The sequence below is a fragment of the Amblyomma americanum genome, chromosome 2, assembly GCF_052857255.1.
Source record: "Amblyomma americanum isolate KBUSLIRL-KWMA chromosome 2, ASM5285725v1, whole genome shotgun sequence".
Classification (NCBI taxonomy): domain Eukaryota; kingdom Metazoa; phylum Arthropoda; class Arachnida; order Ixodida; family Ixodidae; genus Amblyomma; species Amblyomma americanum.
In genome coordinates this window covers 19,697,951-19,722,128 of record NC_135498.1, presented here as the reverse complement: position 1 = coordinate 19,722,128, position 24,178 = coordinate 19,697,951, and the positions used below count along the sequence as shown (strand labels likewise).

At 46.9% G+C, this 24,178-nt stretch overlaps 2 protein-coding genes across 2 annotated transcripts; both read right to left on the bottom strand.

Annotated features, from left to right (window-relative positions):
- Positions 1 to 306: 306 nt before the first annotated feature.
- LOC144119572 (Na(+)/citrate cotransporter-like) lies at positions 307 to 16,711 on the bottom strand. The gene is made up of 12 exons (XM_077652151.1): positions 16,538 to 16,711; positions 14,828 to 15,013; positions 13,597 to 13,885; positions 11,944 to 11,980; positions 9,867 to 9,986; positions 8,652 to 8,768; positions 7,234 to 7,308; positions 6,940 to 7,047; positions 5,872 to 6,055; positions 3,588 to 3,746; positions 2,028 to 2,165; positions 307 to 504 (listed from the first exon to the last, which is right to left on the bottom strand). Exons 1-12 carry the CDS (start codon positions 16,709 to 16,711, stop codon positions 307 to 309), a joined length of 1,785 nt encoding a protein of 594 aa, XP_077508277.1.
- Positions 16,712 to 22,553: 5,842 nt separating this feature from the next.
- LOC144118375 (uncharacterized) lies at positions 22,554 to 23,777 on the bottom strand. The gene has a single exon (XM_077651326.1). The coding sequence runs from the start codon at positions 23,772 to 23,774 to the stop codon at positions 22,707 to 22,709; it is 1,068 nt and encodes a 355-aa protein (XP_077507452.1). The 5' UTR covers positions 23,775 to 23,777; the 3' UTR covers positions 22,554 to 22,706.
- Positions 23,778 to 24,178: the final 401 nt, after the last annotated feature.

The following is a 24,178-nucleotide window of genomic DNA, read 5'->3' as shown; positions in this document are numbered from 1 at the left end:
TGTATAGGGATCGTTGTGTATGTAGGGATTATACACAGAGATCAGGGATGATTCCGTGATCCCTTCAGATTTGATTTCATAAATCCTGGCGTTTTATTATTAGAGTAACTATTCGGACAAGTTTTGTTTGTGCGCGTAACAAATTAACCATTGGTGTTTTCCGCTGGAAAACTGTCGAATTCGCTTTGGAATCGAAATGATAAATAGCTTCTGAAAGTGCATGGTGTTTTCCGACGCCATATGCTAATGATGGTAACAATCGCACTTTATATACGCAAGCGCGTCATAGTGACGCTCGCGACGCCGTCAGAGAGGCCACTCGGTCGTTCTGGGCCCGGCGGTAAGGGGCACCGGGTTGGGGAAGCCGTTCTGCAGCCGCGCCGCGTTGAAGACGGACGAGTTGTCGGAGGGGTCGTTGATGCGAAAAAGCACCACGCCCGTCGTGAAGAAGGCGACCATGCTGAGCACCAGCGACACCGTCTTCATGAACAGGCCCGGGATGATCTGCACAAGGACGCGCGAAGACCACTGTAGCAAGGGACATCGGCTCAACGCGGCAACAAATAGGATGTGTTTCGAAACAGTACGGTGACTAAGCGCATTGTGATTGAGGGGACTACAACGCACGTCTTCCGCGTTTAACAGTATTTTATTTATTTATTTATTTATTTATTTATTTATTTATTTATTTATTTATTTATTTATTTATTTATTTATTTATTTAAACAAGAACCCACAGCGCCAAGGCATTGCAGTGGGGGGGGGGGGGGGTACAATAAGAAATACATAAACTACACAAAGTACCCACTAAGTTCCCACGGTACACAAAGTACACACAGTAACTATTTCCATCCAGTAGCGCTGATTGAGAAAGGAATCAATCGAGTTTAACCAGACAATAAATAGGAGTTCTAACGTGTTAGCGTTAAGGGTCGTCTTGTTCAGGGCGTCGTCGTGGTGATCGGCGGTGCCGTGAGCGAAAAAATCCCCGAGAAATCTTCACACGTGACCTTGCACGTCATCAAAACCTGTCCACAGTGGCAGGTGGCAATCTTCCCAACGGATTATGAGCGAACTGACCACCGTGGCAGGCAGTTACATTAATGATTGGCCGCGAGAGGTTGCTCTGGGTCGAATAAGCCCCACCGATCAAAGCAGCTGCCATCGCAGCGCAGTGACGCATCTACGCCACTGCGCCAGCAGTGGTATGAGGACTCCCAGCAATCTAAGTGTGTAAAGTAGAGAATTACCAATTCCGCATATAAAGGGAATTAACCCTTTAACGCTATCGCGTCATAACATTAAGGCGGAGCTTATAAGTGTCCCCTCCAATTTTTAACAGGCGCATACATATGACGTTCGCGTGTGGCAATAACTTCAGCAAAAGGCACAGACAAAACATTCTTCAGGTGAAAAAATACTTACTTAAAATTTTTCAAATTTAAAAATTTTTATGCCTATTTCTTCACCATCACACCCTTCCCTCAGAACGCGGTTCAGGTGTCCACTCACAGTAAAAAAAAAAAAGTTCTGCGCACTTCCTTGCCAGCCTTGTACAGGAAGATAGCCGCCAGCAGGAATTGATTGCCTCCTGTACAATTGGTTTTTGTCCTTCTCGAAGTGAAAACAACGTGGCTGAGATCATAGCTTTCCATACTACATTTAATTTCATTTCATTTATTCTACCCTCTGAGCTTTCGCATTACAGAGGGCGTGGGCCAGTGAAAAACAATACATGATCAAAAAGAGCACTATGTGTACGAGCAATATCTAAAAATGCTAAAGACAGAGTGCCAAAACATTGAGAACAAAAGTACAGAAGTAAATAAAAGGATTACGAAAAGAAAACCTTAATTATAATCTACATATGGATAAATAACACATCACAATTGGTCTGATTCTAACAGTCCGAGTAATTTGCTTTTAAAACGCGCAGGGCCGCTAGTACAAGTGGCTGTGGGTGAAAGATTATTCCAGTCACGACACGTTCATTTCAGTTAAGAAGCATTGCTCGCGATCAGCACTACCATGTCAATGACGGAGAGGCCGCCAATCTCGAACACAATGGCGTTCCAGGCCTCGGACGACGGCAAGATGAAGGCGAAGTTGTTGGCGAGGCCCATGGGCAGCATGAAGTACATGCCGTTGGCGTGGGTCTCGCGTTGCTGCGTACGAGGGAAGGGGCGAAGTGTAAAAGAGTGAGAGAAATTGTACGATCATGAAAGTCTATTGCAGTACAAAGCGTCAAAAGGGCTATTACGTCAGCGATGACAATTAAAAGATGGCGCAGGGAACTCTGCCTCTCGTATGCTTGTTTTGGGGCCACTGTTCTTTTTTTTCTTTTTCTACCCTTGAGTTTACAGTCGAAGACTCGGCTGGGGCTTTTAAGCGAGAAACAAGGACGACGCAAGCGCTGTCACTCTGTTTACGAGTCCTGTACATTTCAGTCGCAGACAAAAAAAAACGATTTCGCGAGGCGAAGTTCCGGAAAACAACTGCACGCTAGCACTGCTGCCAGAAAGATTTAATTACGTTACACAAACGTCATCAGAGGCTTACAGTCGCTTATTCAGCCACAAACTGAACAAGCCAACAGCAACGACAAAAAAATACAAACATCAAGCAACACTTAACATCTTCCCTCTACCATGGCTCTGGTTCTATTTAATGGAGACTTTTTAGTAACTCAATCAGGCATCCACTGAACTGCGGAGCAACTCTCAGATTAAAGAACATTTTATAATTTCTAGTATAACTTGGTAATCACAGTTCTGCTACGAGGCTCAGGAAGGCATTCAATGGTAAGTTTTTTTTTATAGCCGCACAGTGCTAAAACTCACATTCAGTTGTATCAGAGTCCCTGGTTATATTCAATTCTAAATAAGCTTACGGCTCAAACGTTATGAGTTCCTTCGCAAAAAAGGAACAACTGTCTCTAATTTATCGGACAGTCTGCGAAAGACTGAAATCTGATCACGGCGCCTGGTGAAATAACCACGAACTTATGGCTGGTGAAATACAACTTAAGGTTCAGATTTGAACACGTGATAACGTGACAATGCGACTTCGAGACAACAGCACGATTTTTGTAGAGGGAGGTCGTCGCAATTATTGTTTCAACGGATCAGAGCGGAGAAATTGAAGTTGGCCTGTGCCTAGAGATCGGCTCGTTCTAAGGACGAAGAGGCTACTATCAGTGAGAGCGGAGTTTTTATAAAGTATAAAAGCGAAAAAGAAAAAATGTATAGGTGGCGCTCTCACAGGCACATTTCGCAAGCAAACAAACAGCGGTAACTCCAAGAAAGAATTCCAAGCGTGTATCCCTGAGGCTATTCTACAGCGCTATTCACTTTCGAACAAGTTATCCCGGAGTCCCTTCCTCTGGCGTCGCGGGTCTTAATCGAGTGTTGTGACCTTTATATAATTTTTTTCAGCAATAAATGTTTGTTCTGCTGCCGAAAAACATCAACAATCGATCTTTATAGTACGAGCAGAAACTGGGTCCAGTCGTTCTCACTGTTCCTCTAAAGCGTGACGCGCGTGGTGCATACAAGGCCGCGGAGCCACGCTCACGACTCGCAGTTCACCTTGGTCTCGGCGATGTTCAGTATATGATGGAGGGTCATCTCCGCGTTGGTGAACTCGCTGATCACGGAGCTCATGAACACGGCCACGAACAGGTTGGACACCTGGTTCAACTTCACGGCGCTCGCCGCGTTCACGGCGTCGTAGAACAGCGTGCTGCGCTGTTTTCGCAGATGCGGAAATTAATTGTTGAGGAGAAGAAGAGGGAGAGAAAGAAAATGGAAAGGCCGAGAATGTCTACAGGACGGTCCACTGTTAAAGGGAACATGCGATAATGTGGCCGCATTTCTAACATCGAAAAAAAAACGGGCTCACAAGTATATACAGAAAGTCTAAGGTAAATTTAACCAGTGAAGGTCTGAACATATGCGTGCAAGAAAAGAACTCGGGGAACACTCTTAACGGTCATCGAACGCGCGCAGAAAGAATTTGATAAATGGGGGTTAACATCCTGAAGTTACATGTTGGTTATGAAAGACGTCGTAGTGAAAAGCTCCGGATTAATTATGACCATCTGGGTTTCTTTAAAAGAAGTTGAAATTATTTTTTTCAGAATTCGACAGAGTTAAAAGATTCGCAAGCATGAAGTTTGTATATTCGGATACAACCGAAGTCTGCAGGGAAGCTGCGCCCACATTCAGGACCTCCGCTCAAAATTCCGCCACAACAAAAAAGCAGTCCGTTGTTAAAACTTCTTGTTACCTAAACAAGAAGCTAACCACCAGGCGAAGATATTTTGGTGCCCCTGGCTTGTTTAATGCAGTCTAAAATTAAAAATCTTATTCCGTTTGCTGTTTTCATTAGTCAACGCAGTAACACAGGACGTCGCGGATCGTGGCCTATGGTTGCCAACTGCTGCTGTTCTTTTTTTAAGTTTATTCTGTTTTTTTTTTCTGCACCAGGACGCAAAATGGTGACGTAATCGCTAAATACAGGGAAGATGAAATGGTTTTTTGAGAATTCGAAGTTATATAATAATTCGAATCTACGAAGCTTCTTGTCGTTTCGCGCTTGCTTTTAAAATGATGACGTAATAAACCGCGCCAATGCTCAGGCTTCTTCTCACTGCGCTGGAGTTGTGTGAGAAAACTCGTGGTGGCGTCATTGTTGCCGAAATTTCAGATGTCTGCCGCCTTCGCCTATATGCTGCCATGCGTCGTCCGATGCCTCCAAACAATGCTTCGTGAGCCTCATCTTCGATGGCGTGGGTTTTCTTTCTTGAAAAAAGTTTCTTCGCTCAAAAAGTAGCCGCCGTATGTGATGTCATCACTGCGGCCTCTGCTTGTTTCTGTGCACTGCAGAGAAGCCTGAACGCCGACGCCGCTTTATTCGGCGATTACGCTTCGCATGCTCTACCTGCAAGTTTCACAAATTCGGCCCCTTTAAACTCATCGAATTCCAAAACCTCTTCAGTTTCCCTTTAATGCCGCAACAATCTTAATGCTTCTCCTCACCGCTTTGATGACGTGCGGTGAAGCTTAGTAATATCATGGTTTCCGAATTTTCAGATTTCTGCTGCCCTCGCCCAAATCCTGCCATGCGTCGTCTGATGCAGCCAAAAAACGCTTGGCGTGCTTTGCCTACGGCTCCCATGTTTTTTTCCCCCTTCAAGGAAACGTTTTCGGGTTGAAAGTGTACTGCCGCTGTAGATGACCTCATCGTAACCTCGCCCTACTAGGCACTGTAGCGCGTTTGGCGTTGCAACAGTCTATACTTACCGTTCACCAATGATGCTAGTTCTATCCTCCCTGATTCAAGCCCTCTTAAACTAAGACTAAAATAGTGTGACGCACCTTGTACGTCGAGCAGGCATCGGCGGTTTGAAAAAAAAAATCCGACTAAATAAGTTAAGAGCACTGACATTAACCATAACTGCAATCGAATCACGTAATTACTCTGCGCGCTTCGGCAGCATTGCATTTTACATCGCTTTAGGTGCATAAAGTGTGTTTTATTTATTTCCCAAATGACTTCACAGTCGTGTGTGGGCCCTAGACGTCCATATGAGTTAGGCCACTGCAGGTGATCTATAAAGTCAGTTTAATTATCATTATTATTTGTCTTATTATTCTGTAGAGTGCCCATGACGTCCTTTTCTTCGGACCACTGAGAATGGAGCGGTTCAATGACGTCATGCGTGACGTCGCTGCATGCTGCCCAATCAGAGCGGCGCGTCATCACCGTGGAGTGGTGTTACGCCAAAGACGCCGACACCGTAGGACCAGGAAATGCGCCCTAACAGTTTTCGCTATAAAAGAACTAAAGCAACCGTTTCCGCGCACGTACTGTGATAACTTCGGTGAGCGTGGAACCGCCACCTATGATGAAGATGATGGCCCAGGGCATGTTCTTCTGGATGAACTTCCACTCCATGAGGCGGTGCTCGAGCGAGAAGTTGAAGCTCTTCACCGGGATCATGAACGCAATGAATACAATCAAGAAGCCCACCGATGAATCTGTCACGTAGCTTCTGCACAAACAACAGAAAGTACACAAGTATTTTAAGCGCCGAGATTTCCAGGTCTCATGACATAGATAAAGCAATGCTAAACGCGAAGGCTATACAAGAACCGTAGCGCTCCGTTCCCGGTGAAGACCACGTGAAGACTTCTCGCCGACGATGGAACGCTTTCAAGAGGCCTCTAGATGCATTGCATATTGAAGCACGGCACACGCACATTTAAGCGTTTTTAGTACTCATTCCGAGTGTACAAAAAGCGTTACATTAAAAGGACACTGAGGATAACTCCATCCAGTTTTTGTTCTCAGAAAAAAGAAGTAATGCTATGGCTCTCTCTCTCTCTCTCTCTCTGTTGATGTTTGTTATGCAGCAAAAGACGAATTTGTACCTGAAAAATTGAATACAAATATCCCCCCTCCACTAAATTCAAACTCGTGACATCAAACACGGCAAAAAGGACTCCGTGATCACCGTGCACCGTGAGGAAGTGAATGGTGGTTCAGTCTTAGCCTCAGGGAACCACGCACAAAAAAAACTGCTTTGAACCCCAAACGGTCGCCGACAGCGACACCCGTATTTTATTTTTGACTATTTCTAGCTTATGAAAGCTCCGTTTCGTTGAAAGTAGTTCATTTTTGTCATTAAAAACACGCCAATAAATCGATTAAGGCCAACTTTTAATTGTCCTCGGGTCACCTCTAAATTGCAAGAAGGACTTTTTTTAGCGCCGACACGCCAGCGCGCACTGCTTGCAAAGTATTTGCGACGCTTCGTATTTCATGAATAAAATAAATTTTAGTGCCCGGTATATTGTGTCACCGCTCAAAGTTTTCGCTTTCCAAAAGTGAAGAAATCGCTCGAAATAAATGAATGCAAGTAGCTCTTTTACTGACTCGTCAAGTCCAAGAAAGTCGGACCATCCGCGGACGAACACGGGTCTCTTGGTAGCCCACAGGAACAGGCACAGGCAGAAGAGGAACGTGGACAGGACTTCGGCGTGCCTGTCCATAAGAGAGTTAAAGGAGGAAATGACGAGTCTGCCGTTGTTTTAAGTCAATTTGGTGAAGATGACGATAAAAAATTTTTGTTGGTATACAGTGAGTCAGTTTGAAACAGCCGTCTACGTTGAAGTTTGGAACTCGGCAACATGCAGCTGAACAATGGAAACAAGCAGCTTTCCCACTTACGTCCGTGGCATATTTTGAAGTTTGTCCTTGACGACGTCCTTCACTTCCCTGATGTCCAGACGTGACTGCTGCTCACTAGAGCGGTGGAAAAGCATGGGTCGACACGATCAGTGTGCGCGCCAGTACAAGTATCCGATTCCTAACAAACAAAAATAATAAAGGAAAGAAACTGTGGAAAATGTTGAGTCGACACGATCAGTGTGCGCACCAGTGGAGGTATCCAATTCTTAACAAACAAAAATAATGAAGGAAAGAAACGATGGAAAAGCTAGGGCTTTACATTGGGCTAGTTAATGTTGAGTCGACACGATCAGTGTGCGCGCCAGTGGAGGTATCCAATTCTTAACAAACAAAAATAATGAAGGAAAGAAACGATGGAAAAGCTGAGGTTTTACACAGGGCTAATTAATGTTGCAAGACTGGGCAAGCAAAAAAATTCATAGTCTCGTCGTCGACAGTAGATGTAAGGATTAAATGCGTTTCAAGAGAGAGAGAGTATTCTAGCAAGGCTCATACATATACTGACAGCCGCACTGGAGTGCTGGTGAGCGTCCCACATAAGCCAGTTTTCTTTCTAAGCTTCCATTCGCGAGCGAAGCGAACGCGCTCGGCTATATTTGCCGCTTTTTATGCATGGAGGCCCGCGCGACCAGAGCTGGTTACTGGCAGTGCTGATGGATGGCGCCTAGGGACTTGTGTTGCCAGCGCGTGTTTTACGTAATGACGGCAACTCACGCGGCGTGGCGCTTTCGCCTCGCTCATCAAGTTCTACTTGGACTGCACGTGCGCCTCTCGGGCTGCAGGGCAGCCGCCAGAGCGCATGCGCAGATAGTCCAAATGTAGCAGGTGTGCCCGCAGATGAGTACTGTGGCGCCTTGGAGCGGTCTGCACATGCGCATAGGCGGCTGGTGGTACGTGGTAGCGGCGGCGCTATACGCTATGCTAAAGGTGTGCTGTATACCGCTACTGCTGGGTCGCGTTTAAGTAGGGCCATCTAGTACCTGAGGAATGTCTTAAACCTGTTGCGCATGCGCAGGAGGCGTCCGGTAATCCGGTATACGTCTACGCCCGTACATCTCCGCTATGTACTGTATCGACTGTTTTAGCGCATACTATAGCCGGGCAGCTGTACGACAAATACCGTAACGCGTTGCCGTTGCTACCATTGCCAGTCTTGCCTAGCAACGTTTGCCGTACGGTACAAGTACGGTACAGCGCATGCAGATATGGCTAAGTGCGACCGCACATGGTGAAGGCCAGCACCAGGCCAGGTGGCGGATGGCGTTAGCTTTCTATAGGGTGAATTCTAAATTTTTCTTTTACAACGCGAAAAATGTTGACAGTTGATCGGTTCACGTAAAGGCACAAAGGCTACCAACGTCCACGTTGCAAGAACAGTGCAAGCAGTGTGCACTCACTATTCCTTGAGGTACACGGTGTAGAGGAAGACCCATCCCATGAGCATGGAGATCATGCCCACGGGGAAGCAGTACAGCATCCACGTGAATGACGTGATCAGGTTGTCGTGCGCCACCCTGCGGGAGGTAAACGCGGCTCTGACAAGACGACAGACGACGCAGATGTGTACGATGGACCACGAGTAGGTGGCCAAAGACTGGCCTCAAGGACGGCTGGTATGAGAGGCTTCAATGCGTGATGCCTATACATTTATTGATCGGGCCGCGAAACGTGATGACCGCTGTTTGGTCACGCCACGCGCTGGCTAGGGAGCTAGGTAGCTCCTAGGGAAATACTAGCGCGGCTGCCGCCGCCTCGATAAACACTGATTAGAACATTTCGAAACATATTAGACAGATTAGAACATATTAGGCTGGAGCGCAGAAAGTACCCACCCCCTCACAAAAAACTCGACTCCTCCGAAGCCATAGACTGGAGGAAAATTCAGACCAACACTTTCCCTAACCTGTTCATCCTACACAAGATTAGCCCCACTCAATATCAGAATACATGCCCTTGGTGTGGAGCTTGCCCTACGCTCTACCACATATCGTGGGAATGCACAGCGAAACCAAAACACTTAACTGTGTCCAACCCGACACATGAGTAATGGGAGGTGGCCCTGATCAGCGAGGCCCTGGATCAGCAACTACAGTTGGTTCAGCAAGTCCGTCAGTCAGCGAAAGCCAGTGGCACCTTCGACTAGGGGTGCCACCCAAATTGCTCAAGAAACTTTCCCGAATTACAATAAAGTTTTGTCTCTCTCTATACATTTATTAGTAGAGCTCAGAATCCCAGCGCCAGCGCTCGAGCGTTCCACTGCAAGTGGGTCTTCAATAGCGCAGCTGGGAAGGTGGTGTCTAAGAATAAACGCAGAAAGCCCCAGCAGCTATACGCAATCGCTGCTTGCAACACGCTGTTTGCAAAGTAGTGCTTGCAACACGTCCATGCACTCGTCACTTGTAGATAAGAAGCAGCAATGCATGCGGGCTGGCGACCTGCACCACTATACTTATGTACTTGCACTGGGCTAGTGAGCTCAGGTAGGCCTCGTCAACACTACTTCGTTTGAACAATCCCGTGCCTTTCACAGCAAAGAACACTACGATGTTCGTAACGAACTTTTAACGCCGCTACCAACGACGTGAACCGGCGCGCGCAATTAAAATACGCACCTATTGATGCGGCTGGTCATCTCGTTGTTGATGCGGTTGCCCGTTATGAACGAGATGCCTCCGAGAGTCGCCGAGTACCCGATGCTGAGCAGGAAAGTCTTGCGTAGCTGCTTGCTCTTACTGCGGGTCGAGAGAGCGAAGAAAAAAAAGAGCAGGAGGGAAGGCAAGGCTCCAATGCGAGAGAGAGAGAAAGATATCGTCACAAGCGAAACAGTACTGAGTCTGAGAGCGAACATCAGGTACAACGCTGAGCAATAAGAATCGGGAGAATGTCTGAGAAGTAAGATGCATGAGCGCGAAGAATAAAAGGGGGCAAGCTGAACGCATAACATAAGTCAGTGCAGCAAATACCTCAATAAAAGAAAAAGCAGTCTTCTTATTCTCAGCTGCTTGCTATAAACTATGTGATTCGCTCTGTCATGAGCTGGAAATCTAGGCATTGCTAACATGGCCACACAATCAGTCTGATGTAATGAGGCTCGTGAGTGCAGTTAGCTTCAGTGCTTCACAACAAGCCATTATCAACACGACCCATAAAGACTACACTATTAGTGCTTAAGTACTGATCCGATGGGTGCCAACCCCGGGAAAAATCGTCCGTTATCTGTTCTTTTGTTTGTTGACAGCTAGCCTAGAGCGAGCGCTCCGTCCCGCAGCACTGCCCGCTCATCGACATCTTCAACGTAGCTGAAATCCGTGCTTTCGCTCTAATTTGAATTTAGTAAACATTGTCTTTTTCTATTTATGTTGTGCAATATTGGAATACACAGCGCGCTTGGAGCGCATGCCGACTGGAAGGTGAACTCTCCTTCCCAGCTTGGGCAACGATGAAAGACGATGAAAGAACGAGGGGACAAACTAATGTATTCAGAGAAAACAAGCATGATTTTTCTTTTTGCAGACCTTTGGCGGGAAGCAAATGACGAAACCGAGATATACAATTGGCGCATTAAAATCGGTGCAGGAATTAAAACTGCATTTCATGTCAGAGAAGTGCACACAGTGCATTAGTGAGGCCTCAGTCATTTTTCATGGCTGAATTTTTTAACGGTCGCGGCAATTTAATATCAGCTGTTAGGAAGAATGATTACTGCTATATCCAAGTCTTGTCTCTTTTCATACGTGCTCTTTTGTTGCCCACCGCAGGTGTGTAAAAAAGAAGAAACTCGCGTTTCTCCATGAAAACCAGTTCCTAGTAAATGCTGGTCTCATCGTTACTCCGTCATTTTCTCTGTTCTAAATTTTAAGCCAGAAAGGACAAAATGAGTGCGGGGTTTTGTCCTTTGAGCAACTAACGGCGCTGCCAAGCCAGTAGTCCCTGAAAGGATAACCGTTCCCCCAAAACAGACTAAGTGCAAAGGAAGTTGCTACTTTCCGTGGACCAACTGTTCCTCGCGAGGATAGTGTGCTAAAACTAGCCTCACTTTACCCCTTTTTGAGTGAGTGTACGTGCTTGTGCTCAAACATTTTCTCCAAAGCACCTTATTTTGTCAGCGCTCACAAATCGACGCGACATGCCGTACTACGGGTCTCTTATAAGGCAGTTTGCTATGCATCAAGATATAAGGATAACCATAGAAATTGCCCGCCCTAAAATCCGGCACACATCACGCGAACCCGGTACATGTCACACGATGCTTTTATGGCGGGTGCGCTAATTACCAAGCAGCGATGAAAAACTATAGCCCCGCCGCGGTGGCTCAGTGGTTAGGGCGCTCGACTACTGATCCGGAGTTCCCGGGTTCGAACCCAACCGCGGCGGCTGCGTTTTTATGGAGGAAAAACGCTTAGGCGCCCGTGTGCTGTGCGATGTCAATGAACGTTAGAGATCCCCAGGTGGTCGAAATTATTCCGGGGCCCTCCACTACGGCACCTCTTCCTTTCTTCTTTCACTTCCTCCTATATCCCTTCCCTTACGGCGCGGTTCAGGTGTCCAACGATATATGAGACAGATACTGCGCCATTTCCTTTCCCCCAAAAAACCAATTATTATTATTATTATGAAAAACTCCAGAAAGGAGATGCCCTGTGAATATCTGAGGGGAACGAAATGTAGATGTTTTGGAGTGATACGTACACTGATTCGATGTGTACAACCTCTTCGTAGTCGGGTTCTGCAACAAAAAACAAGGTCCAGATTACTTTTCGCGTTATTTCCACATATGGAGATGAACATTCACTTGTTTGAAACTCCTTACAATCACTAGCAGCTCTTGGCATGCAAAAAAAAAAAAATCTGATACGCAGTACAATGAGGCCTCAAGTGCGTTTTCAGATATATAGGCGAAACATTACCCTCAAACTGCATGTGCTCTGCCGGCTAAGCTTTGTTCTGATAGAAGGCTGCAATTTATATGCTAAAAGTCACGAAAACAAGCGCTGTTTAAGCTGATTAAGTCCTGATTTAATCTGCTTAAATCGCGAAGCTCACGGAACGGTCACCTCAGCCTCAGCAGTTGTGGAAAGCTGGCCTAAAACTAAGAGGCCTGTATTTAATAAAAAACAAATTAAAACCGCTGATCTATTTTGAGCTCCACAACCGACGACTCATAGATTAAATGCAAGAGTGTTCCGTGAGAAATAAGGTTCACATAGGTAATATAGAGGCTTTTGTAAGGCGGCTTTATGGTGAAGCAAAGTGGGTTTCTATCACAGTTTTAGCCTCAATTGATAACTAAACCATGGTATTAATTTCGCCTAAAAGAAAATGATCGCTGTTGTAGAAAGTTACGTGGGCGACCTTAATTTCTGAATTTTACATGCGGCAAAAACTGTTGCTTTTTCTGCCCTTGAATTTCACGCGTTTAAGGCGACTACAGATCACACAAACAGCACCTAGTAGTTCAGAAACGGTTTCATAAAGTTACGAAGCAAGATTACCTGGTTTTACTTTAACTCCTAAATTATAACTTTCATCACGATCTCATTCTTACGATGTATGTGTGTTTCTATGTGCAGGCGCTTTAATGTGCAACAGTGAACGCGCATATTCACGTGCTACGCGCGAACACAAGAGCCGCATTTTCTGAAATTTCAGCCTTTTAATTCGCTTTTAGTTTTTCTAATGGAACGACATGGAAGAGCCAGGCGGCCGCTCTTGTCTTTTATGTCTTCCATTTGTCCTCATCTTTTGCGCCTTTTTACAATCTTGCAAATGTGGACCAACAAAAACCCAAACCGAATCTCTACACGAATAATATTCTAGTGGAGGAAGACTCGAAGCTTCTGCAATCCTTTCGAGTAACAGCCAGATATTCGAGCACTTTTCAACGCACCGACTACCCAAGTTTGACCTTTTACCTCTTCCAATCCCTTCGTTTAGAGCTAAAGCTCTACTCTTCACACTGCAACTACCAAGGTCAAGTTTGGTGCGCGTTTGACCTTGAGCCGGCGCAGCGGAGGTGTGGAAATTGACGTCATACCACGTTACTCGCTGTGGAAAGGCGTCGCAGCTGCCCGCGCTCGGAGCCTCGCCTCTGCTGTACCACGTGACTAGCGGGGAGTGTAACAGCTGCTTCGCTAGCGCTCGCTCGCTGTCTTGCCATTGCCATGGATGAGGAACGCGCCGGACCGACTCCGGCGCCAAACAGCGCGCGACCATGCTTAACAGAGCTCTCGCTCGTATCACTAGGTTTAACAAGAGCTAAACTTCTGCTAGTTTTTTTTCTATCTTTTTTCAGCAAGTCTATTGAGTTTCGGCAGAGGAGCCGACAGTCGCAAAAGGCGCTACCGTCAGCCTGGTTTTCCCGCTTGCGGAGCAGCTCGTTGACTCGCTTGCGCAGCTTGCTCTGGGAGATCTCGTAGATCAGGGTGTCCACCACGGTCATCATCATGCTGGTCACGGCCACGTTGCTGATGAACATGGAGAGGAAGAAGACCATGCTCATGAAGGACAGCATGAGCCACTTGACGCGGGGCCCCACGAGCAGGATGAGGTTGTACGAGAGGCGCCGGTTGAGGCCGCAGTTCTGCGCGATCAGCGCCACCGTCAGGCCGGCAATGGAGTTGGCGATGGGCTCCTGCAGCCGAGGAAGAAGAAGTACAGCGAGGGAGGTGTAAGTTGGTCGCGACTCTTGCCATACTAGGTGACCCGGTTAGCTGTGTATAGTAATGTAGCCATTCGCCTAGTCAAAGCCGGGAACACGCACATGCACACACGCACAGAAAAAGAAGGCGCTACTTTTTACCAGCTGCTAGGTCTTGTGAGAAGAGCAGCAACACAGGGGCATCCCTCAGCTCATTCCTTAGAAAGATTTAGCATAGTGGGAGCGTATTAGCTCATACGTATACCGGTTTACCGTATGCGTGCTGCGCTCAAGGATGTGCGAGATGTGCTCCCTGTAAAATTAGCCGCGCACCGGCCACTGCGCGTGCACACTACGCATACGGTACACCGGTACACGTCTGGGCTAATACGTCTCCACTATGCTAAATCTCTCTATTTTAGTGAAAAATACGCTGTAGAAAACCGAAGGCTGGAAGATGAGGAAGAGGGGCACGACGGGCAAGAAAATCTTCGATTTTTTGCGCAGAGAAACTGCACAAAGCAAGCGGCATTCACCTAAGACGATAGAATCATGTTTCTAAATTGTTATGTAATACAAAGTTTACCGCGAAATTTTTCAACCATTTTAAGAAACCTTGATGCGCAATCATCTATATGAGAGCTTCGTACGAAGCGTCGAGGAGAGCATAAAAAAGAAATGCAGCTTATTTGACAAAAAAAGTCGTTCTCCAAACAAAGGTTATGTCGTAAATGAAATCAATGCATATAAAGCCACTTGGGACGCTACCACCTATCAAGGCATCTACCACCAAAGCAGCTTACAAAGGAGCTTAGGCAAGTTTGCGAGGGAAAGTCGAGGGAAGATCCATCGCCATGTTTGGGCCCTCGAGAGCATTTGAATCATCACAAATGTAGCGCAGGCGTCGCAAGTATTGCATAAAGAAAGGCGGCTCACGTTGAAGTAGTACCTCGCCAGGTACCGGGTGGTGGTGAGGTTCAGCATGGGCCCCATGATGAGCGGGAAGAAAGAAGTGATCTGGTAGGGCACCGGCTCGAAGATCCACAGCATGATCATCACGGTCATTATGTAGATGCACTTGATGGGCTGCGTGAAGAGCACAATAGCCCCTATTGTGCCCTGCTACTGGCGAGCTGCAGTCCCCTAATCTGGCGATGGCCTTCAGCAGCTGTTATAGAGGCAGCACCAACTGCGCGCATTGTCAAGTCTCTTGTTACATCGCGATATAAAGCGTGCTGAAAATGCACTTGCGAAAAGGAATAAGTGGCTAGAATTTATACAAAAATCTAGCAGGTAGACGACATCTTACCCGACAACTGGGAATGCAATAAAATTTCGTTATCTGTTTCCGCGCAAACTGCTTCGTGTAAAATGAACTTGTACAGCTTGATAGTATTGGCAAGACATTTTTTATTTTTTTCAAATCCGAACATTGGTATACGGTCAAATCTCAAGAAGCAAATGAAAACGGTCGTAACTGCAAGCCTTGTTTTCGCTTCCCCACAGTTTCGAGAGGCTTGATGCGAGGAACTCCCGAATATTTTCTTCACGCTGCCCGCTAGTCCCCATCCATGTAACTGCGTTGAGGAAATATATGGGATCCGCATTTCTGGTGTGTGGAGATAATGTCCCCTCTTCAGCTACCAGCTACTCACGCCCCAATTATTTTCACACTGCGGCAGACTCAACCCGCCAAGCTCCGAGGCTGCGCTTGAAGCATGCGGCCAGGCAGTGCCTTCGGTGTGAAGCAGCCATCGAGTCCCATTTAATAATAATAATAATAATAATAATAATAATAATAATAATAATAATAATAATAATAATAATAATAATAATAATAATAATAATAATAATAATAATTGGTTTGGGGGGAAAGGAGATGGCGCAGTATCTGTCTCATATACCTTTGGACACCTGAACCGCGCCATAAGGGAAGAGGTAAAGGAGGGAGTGAAAGAAGAAAGGAAGAAAGAGGTGCCGTAGCGGAGGTCTCCGGAATAATTTCGACCACCTGGGGATCTTTAACCTGCACTGACATCGCACAGCACACGAGCGCCTTAGCGTTCTAAAGATCCCCAGGTGGTCGAAATTATTCCGGAGCCCTCCACTACGGCACCTCTTTCTTGCTTTCTTCTTTAACTCCCTCCTTTATCCCTTCCCTTACGGCGCGGTTCAGGTGTCCAACGATATATGAGACAGATACTGCGCCATTTCCTTTCCCCAAAAACCAATTATTATTATTATTATTATTAGCCGAGCGCCCTAACCACTGAGCCACCGCGGCGGGTCTCCAATTTATCGCAGGGTGAGCTTTACGGCTCGTATCCCGCGCATCAATATGTCCGTCCGTGAACCGTCACGCTACAAGAGAGTTGCCTCGTCCGTCATGTCATGAGAAATCGCCATACATCCTGTAATACAGTGTCGCGAAATCGAATAACAACCTTCAGAAATACGCTGTCTTCGTAGCACTCCCGCGCGAAATGTCCTCGGGGGGGGATTCCCGACGGAGTGGGCAATGTATACCACACCTGTACATGCATCCGACAACAGGTATGACCTGCCGTCGGCGGGCGATCCTAACTTTTCTTTCTCCGTCGCAGTTCGCGTTACTCGCGACCCGCGAGTGCGGGTGGTAATGCTCGCCTTGGTGCCGAACACGAAGACCATCGGCAGCAGGAAGAAAGGCGTCATGTATCCGACGGCGAGCTTCATTAGGCCGAACGTGGAGCTCTGTTTGACCGCCTCGCCGCGATGGTGCTCGGCCTCTCCCTGTGCACCCAACGGCACGGCGGGAGCCTGGTCTTTGCGACGCATCATGGCGGTCTCTCTCCTTCGCCCGCAGTGGCTGTGCGAGGGAACGCGGTGGGGACGAGCTCTGGTGCTCTTCCGACTGAAAAGTAGAAGATACGGCCGCGTATATGTAAAGGAAGTTGCAGCTAACCTCTCGGAGAACAATTTCTCCTCGGTGATAATTCATCAGTAAATTGTAGAATCTTACACCAAAAGTTTATTTTGTTTCTTAGCTTATCGAGACGGAAAAAAAGAATGAAAATTCGTTTCAAGGAAAAAAAAAAGCACAGTAACTGTCTCACATATCGGCGGACGCCTGAACCGCGCCTTCCCGGAGGGAGTGAAAGAAAAAGGGACGAAAGAGGTGCCGTAGTGGAGGGCTCCGGAATAATTTCGGCCACCTAGGGATCTTTAACGTGCACTGACATCGCACACCACACGGGCGTCTTTTGCGTTTCTCTCCACCAAAACGAGGCCTCCGCGGCCTCACTTGTCGGTGAAGAGCACCTCAACTGCGCCGTGAGGAGAGAGAAGGTGGGAGCGAAAGAAAGAAGAAAGAAATTGGAGCTGTAGTAGAGTGTAGAACAACTGCACGGGCCGCATGTTGACGCCCGAGCCCTGCCCGAGCGTGCTTTAAGCCTGGGTTCGCAGCTTTAAGCCTGGGCCCAGCCCGGATCCGCTACATTATCACCCTACGAGCCCGATTCCGGCCCGCCAACCGGGAACAGAAGCCCGGCTCGGCCCGGGTCCGTTCCCGCTGCAGATCAAGTGGCAAATTTCTCACTGAGTACAAGTAGTCTCCTACTACAAGCCTTAAAATCGCAATACCACTTGAAAAAATTCGTTTGCTAAACACAGAAAGAAGAGAAGGCACGTTCGCCCGCTCGGCTTTTTGAACAGCGATGTCTGTGAATATCGCCGAAGCACCGAGAGCAAATTGTAAAGGGCTTCGAACTCGCGCAATAAACTTTGCCTAATCTCTAGATTTTAAATAAATCATTTTTATGGTAAATATTAAAACAACCTCGTAGCTGCAGCAATGACTTTTTTTTTAATGAGCACGATTTCGCAGGTTTAATTCATGATGGTCGTACCAACCGCGTTTCTATGGAGATGAAGAGCAAAGGCTGCCGTTTATTGCGCATACAAGTGTTCTAAACCAATATGCTCTAAGTTCAATGACGCTTCTGGTAGCGTAGAGATACGTTTTTTGGAGGCGAATGCAGACATTCAAAGAGCATCCTGGTACAGACGGCTGCCCGTCCAGCAAGTGAAGGTCCTTCTCCAGCGGTTTTTATGAGACTTCAATTGCCCAATCGTGAGTGCAAGCACATAACCGAGCAGATGTGGAGCGCCGCCTGGTAGATCCGTTGGCGTGTGCTCGCTGAAAGCTCAAACAGTCCAAGCCAGCGGCGCTGTGTACTTTAGTAGGCAAACACCCCAGCAACCCATTATTCCACGACCTACGGATATTACCCTTCGATTCACTACGCCTCCTAGAAACAGCAACTGTCGTTAACAGTATCGTAAGAAACAACCACCCCTTCCATATGTCCCTCTTCCATACATCATCGCGTACTACCCGAAATGTAGCATTAGGCAACTATCTACCGCCCACGCTCAACGTTTATGGAGAACGACGGCTCTCTTTCATTGGTGTTCAGATATGGAATACTTTTCCACAAGAAAAAAAATGCGCTCAAAATTTTTCACTTACAGCTAAAAAGTTCGTTCAGCGCATGCATTGGATATGTTAAAGGACATCTATCTGCTGTTCGCATCCCATTTATTATTGTAATTGAACATGCACAATTTTTTTAATTGAAGCGACTGTTCCTTGTTATGCTTTCTTTTTCTCATTTGTATTATGTATATATCACTGTCTCCACTCTTCCAAGTTTTTATTGTGCATGCAACGAAGTGTCTGCATTATAGAATTTCATTCTTTGGACCCATAACTAGCCTGCGGGTGCGGGTCCAAACAGTGCTGGACACACTTTTATTGTGTTTTCATGGATAAATAAAGAATTTGAATTTGAATAAGCCAGGTTTCAGGCAATACAAAACTCAACTAAGGACGTCGCTCTACTGCAGCCCGCTGCTGGATTTTACTCGATTTAACTTCTCTTGCATCGTTCAACGCGGCCAGGCGTGCGCGTCTGAAGTTATTTTTTATTTTTATTTATTTATTTCAACTTCAAATGCCCGATTAAAGGGGTGTTACGTTAAACGGGTATTACATGAGGGAGTACAGTTCAGGGCACATGGTTGATTCGATGCATAATCTGAATGATGGGTCGGAGTGAAGTACGACGGCGTTGGGCAAGGCATTCCAGTCCTTTGCAGTGCGGACAAAAAATGAGATGACCACTAGTCCGGACAGGGGGAGGGTAAACGGCTTTCTGGTGGTTCGTGTGGCTGGGGATGCGGTAGGCAGGGCTGATAATAGACTTTATCATGGGGTGATAGTAAAAGTTATGAAAAAGGCATAGTCTTGCAATAGTACGGCGGTCTGCTAATTTTGTAAGATGAGCATTACGTTTTAGTTCAGTGACACTTACATGAAAGGAATAGGCCGAGTGGATGAACCTTGCTGCGCGGTTCTGTGTTGCTTCCATAAGTTTGAAAGGTTACTTTGATAGGGGTCCCAAAACACGCATACGTATTCCAGTTTGTGAAGAATGAAGGTTAAATAAGTTAATAATTTTACTGATAGGGTAGCTATAGGCGAAGGGTTCGGCGCAAATAACCGAAAACATAATTAGCATCGTTAATGATCTGCGTTATGTGATGTGACCAATTGAGATCGCGGGTTAAATGAACACCCAATTATTTATATTCCATTACAGCAGTGATTACAGCAGTGACTTAGACATAGCACTGTAAGTGACGCTGATTAAACTCGGCCTTTTTCTAATTCTTTCTAAGCTATCTCTAATTCCTAGTCAACAGGAATGTTGTAGTAGTGGTGGTTTTAAACCACTAGAAAAATTTTAGTGGCGCGACTCCTATACTTTTGAGATTTTCTGGCCAATTGCACTAAAAAAAATTATTGTTTATAATTTTGTCTCACGAGGAAAATACAAATATAGCAGACGCCAAAAATAAGTCAATAAGCACCGAGCAATTTTCTTCACAGCGAACCATAGCCCTGATTCATCCGTGTGGATACTGAACAGCACCACGTTGTTGTTGTTGTTATCCTCACACAATGGCACATACCCACAAGGGGGATTGGCCATAACCAGGCGGTGACTATTTAAATGACCAGTTGCATGTGGCAAGCATGGGATGACCTACCAAAATTTGGATCGCACAGTTTTCGTAGCCGAGGTGGTTGCAGGAGGTTAGGGGGGTCATACAAACTAAAATTTAGGCAAAGAAGGGGTAGGGATTACTATAAGAGGTTGTAACAACCGAAATACAGAAGCTGATAATGGGATGGGCAGGACGAAAGCTCATGAAGGTAGACGTTTTGATTCTAGTAAATAATTTTGAACGGCAGAGCAAACATTCCAATTGGTATGGCCAAGCATAGAAGCGCCAAGAGACAGAACAACCTCAGAAGACAGGCGCAAACTGAGATTCTGTATTGGAACTTCTAATAGTCGCCTCCTAATCGATGAGTAGCGACGGCAAAAAAGAAGAAAGTGCTCTGTACTTCCCTTTTGCAATAATGAATCAAAAGCCGTACTCAACACTTTTATGTAAGGCTGCAGCCCGGTCCGGGACCGCCATTTCAAGACCGGGCCCGGCCCAAGCTCAAATTCAAAGCTAATTTTCCGACCCGCCCAGCACGGGGGCCGGGTCGGGACCGGGTTTTGGGCCAAACCGAGCCCGTGCAGGGCTCTAACAAAGGGCTCTCGAATAATTTCAAACACCTGAGATTCTTTAACGCCGGCTGATATTGCACAAACCGCTGGCTTCTTTTTGCGTTTCGCCTCCACCGAAACGCGGCAGCCGCGTCCGGGATTGAACCCGCGTCCTCAGGATCAGCACAGAGAAGGCAGGAGGGCTCGAAAAAGCAGCAGTGCTTGCAGCTCCTCCCGCACAACCCAGAAGGCGCTTGAGCTTAGGAAGCCGCAACCTATATAAGCCTAATCAGCCGTAGGGAGCTTGACGAAGCGTCCGGCAGTCGCAGAGACAGAGTAGTGACGCACTACTCTTTATCACAGGGCAATGACACGCAGGAAGCACGGGACAAATGGGGCCCAAGTCTTACCTGAGTCGATGATTGCTTAGCTGGCCGGGTTGCCGCAGCAGTGGACGTTGAACAGCGGCCTCTGCTCTCTCGAGGCTCCTCGCGCGCCCTCTACCGCGAGGTGGTTCCTTCTTTCTCTTCGTTCATCTCGCGCACCCTCAAGGCCCGTGCTACCGGCACACACTATATTGTGGTTGCTCACAGCCTGTGCCTACTTTCTTTTATTAAAACAATAGTACTCTGAGTAGCCTGAATACTGCTCTTTTATTAAAATAATACTACAATGAGTATTCATAGCATTAAACAGTAATACTCTGGATAAAACACACTCAATAATTCATCCCAAATTTCTTTACATAGCTCACTCTCAGAAGATACTTAAGAATGGCAAGCTTGGCGCCTGTCCTGTTGTGTCTCCCTTGTCCATGAGTACTCAGAGCATTAAAGAGTAATACTCTGGATAAAATACACTCCTTAATAATTCACACCCAGTTTCTTTACATAGCTACACTCTCAGAGGCTTTCATTGTTCAGTATGCTTAAATTTCGTTGTTTTTCATTTACTCCACTTCTCCTGAAGGTAACAATATGCGGCGCTGCTGCCATCACACTGGATCCAGTGACTCTATCGCCACTGCTGTTAGTAACGGGGCGTGGTTCCTGACATGGCAACGATTTCGTTGGCTTTTTTGAGCACCTCCAGAATCCAGAAATGATGCTGACTAAACTGAACTCGAACTAACACGTGAACAGCCAAGGAAGAATTCACCTGAATTCACCTTGCTAAATGGCTAGCCCAATTAGCAAGGAGCGCTGTTAAAATCCTGGACAGCCGATGTTGTTTCATTCAAAACATTTGCGTCTGGCACGAGGGGATTGGGCCCAAGCGAGCCCAGGTCTGCAACGGAGAGCGGTATCTGACCCCCGGACGGTCAAGGAACTGGCTGCATTTGCTCTCGGCTTGCAAGCGGCTTTGTCCGTCTTTTCCGAGGCTTGCCGGGCTAGCGTACACAGAGCATAAGAACCAATGAAGGCTGCTATAGCTGCTCGTTGAGCCTCAAAAGCTAGTACGCATACGTCCCGACTGTCCTGGCCGGTGGTCAGCAGTGCAACTTAGAGTAGCCACGGCCTGCCAGACTCATATGTGGGGGCTTTAAATTTCACGCCATGAACAGATTTGTGGCGGCTGAAATGCGGGGCCTGCTGTTTAGCTCACAAAGCCCGCGCCGTGGTTTCATAATGCACACTTGCAGCACCGTGCATATCGCTGATATATTTTTTTCACGTAAAAACGTCTCCTCACAAGTGTCATTCATTTCTTAAAATTGTGGCGGTATACGCCACACTTTTGATGTCTGCGAATGACAGCTGTCACAACCAGCCAGCAGAATGAGGTTGCGACATAATGCTTACCTAATATCAAGTAAAGGCATCATCTGAATTTGCTCACCAGAACATCCTGACAGTGATTCGGTCGCTGTCGAGTTTTTCGATGACTTCATGACAGTTCAAAGGCAAGTTTCGAAAGTCCGTCCGTTTATTCATGGCACAGGTACAATATGATTGCTTAAAAAAAAACATCGTATTCAAAGACTCTACCTCCGGAGTTCGTTAGCTTTTCATTCTCTCAACTTGAACGTCTCCGTTTTTCCTGTCAGTTCTGCTGCTTCGACATACCCGCGACGTCATTTAGACGAAATAGCCTCATATAGCGTGCGATCTATTCGCAGTGATGTGACGAACAATGAATGTCTGTAATCAATTCCATATATCCAATGGAACTCATGGCACTGCAGCCTTTCTGACCAAGACCGCCATCGACTAGCCGTACACGTAGGGCGGCAGGCGCGGTAAGCTAAACCGATCTGGCAGTTTAATCAGGAGGGCATCACATCCAGGGCAGTATGGACGACCGAAGCGGTTAAACAGAGCTCGAGTGGCAAAGAAGCTTTCCGGAACCACTAATGTGTCTGATGGCGGGCGCTTGGTGGTACGCCTTGTCGACGCACCGTGCGCAACAGTGGGGTTCTTAGACTCGTACATAACAGTCACTCCATGCTTCGATGCGGACTCAATCGTGGAGGCCTGTTGTGTATCAAGTGAGTCACGTTCGCCTTGTGGACGGACAGTCGTAGAGCTCGGGGTCGCAGTGACAGCAGGCGTACTCGACGGCCTGCGTACGATGATCCAAGGGGTAAACCTTCGCACGTGTACTGGTTTGTACCGCCTGGATGTACTGGTGGTAGCTGTAGTAGTAGTAGTGCCGTAGTCCACTTCCTTGTGAGATGAGCGGGTTTGTCCTGACGATGAAGACGACATAGATGAACTAGTCGGTGCTTGCTGCAGCACCGAAGTAACATCAAGGTCTACGTAGTCTTCGCTCGGCGTAACATTTTGAGGCTTTGTGGTATAGCTAGTGGGAGAGGCTGTCGTGCTGGTATCCATCTTAATGGAAACGGCACTTGGAGCAGTGGTAGCAGGTGGCACTTGACCAATCTCTTCAGCAGAAATTGTACCAGGGCGAGTAGCTGATAATGCAGTAGCGAAGGTCGTATAGTCTGCTTCCGGCTCTGTTACGGGAAGGTATTCGCCATTTCCAGTCGTTGTGCTGCTGTCATCCTTAGTTGCACGAATGGCTGTGACTTCCATATCGTTCGATGTTGACGGAGACTGAGACATAGCAGTCGGCGCCACTGTATTGACTGGTGTAAGTGTGGACATATCCGTTGCAAAAGTCAAGCTCTCTATAGTGGCGACAGTATAGTCATCTGTGGGTGTCCGAAATGTACCATCAGATGTCAGTACAGAAAACATCGTGGACCCTGTCTCAACTCCGTCTACTGTGACAGTATTCGAAGCTGAACCAACATCAGAAACATAAGGAACCATGTACGTCTTGGGAACACTGGTCTGAGTCTCGGCAGCAGACGTGGATACATCTTCGAGATGCTTTACGTCATCGCTCGTTGCAAAATGAGAAGGCGAAGAAGCAGTTTCTACACCCCCGATAAAAGGTGATGTTGCTAGCTGACCAGGAGCAGCCGTTTTTGTGTCCGAATTAACTTCATTTGCAGCCACTGATGTAGTGCTATCCATAAATCCTGAAGCAGGTGCTGGCATTGTAGCATCAGCATGCTCCAGAAGAGAAGGGCTTGATATAGTGGTCATATATTGGGCTGTTGGCGTTGGTTCAGTGGCTTCCAAAGAGGTAGTGGCCACGTGGGCTACGGAAAGATCATCCGTGTGTGGCCTGAACGCTCCGTCATCAGGCGAATCTGTATCAGAAGCGAACA

Bases quoted from the DNA above. Each gene is read 5' to 3' on its own strand.
- LOC144119572 (XM_077652151.1), bottom strand. From the start codon at position 16,711: ATGATGCGTCGCAAAGACCAGGCTCCCGCCGTGCCGTTGGGTGCACAG. The intron at 8,769-9,866 runs GTGCGTATTTTA...TACCTCCCGCAG, and splicing joins ATGACCAGCCGCATCAATAG to GGTGGCGCACGACAACCTGA. The intron at 7,309-8,651 runs GTGAGTGCACAC...CCACCGCTCTAG, and splicing joins ACCGTGTACCTCAAGGAATA to TGAGCAGCAGTCACGTCTGG.
- LOC144118375 (XM_077651326.1), bottom strand. From the start codon at position 23,774: ATGGTTCCTTATGTTTCTGATGTTGGTTCAGCTTCGAATACTGTCACA.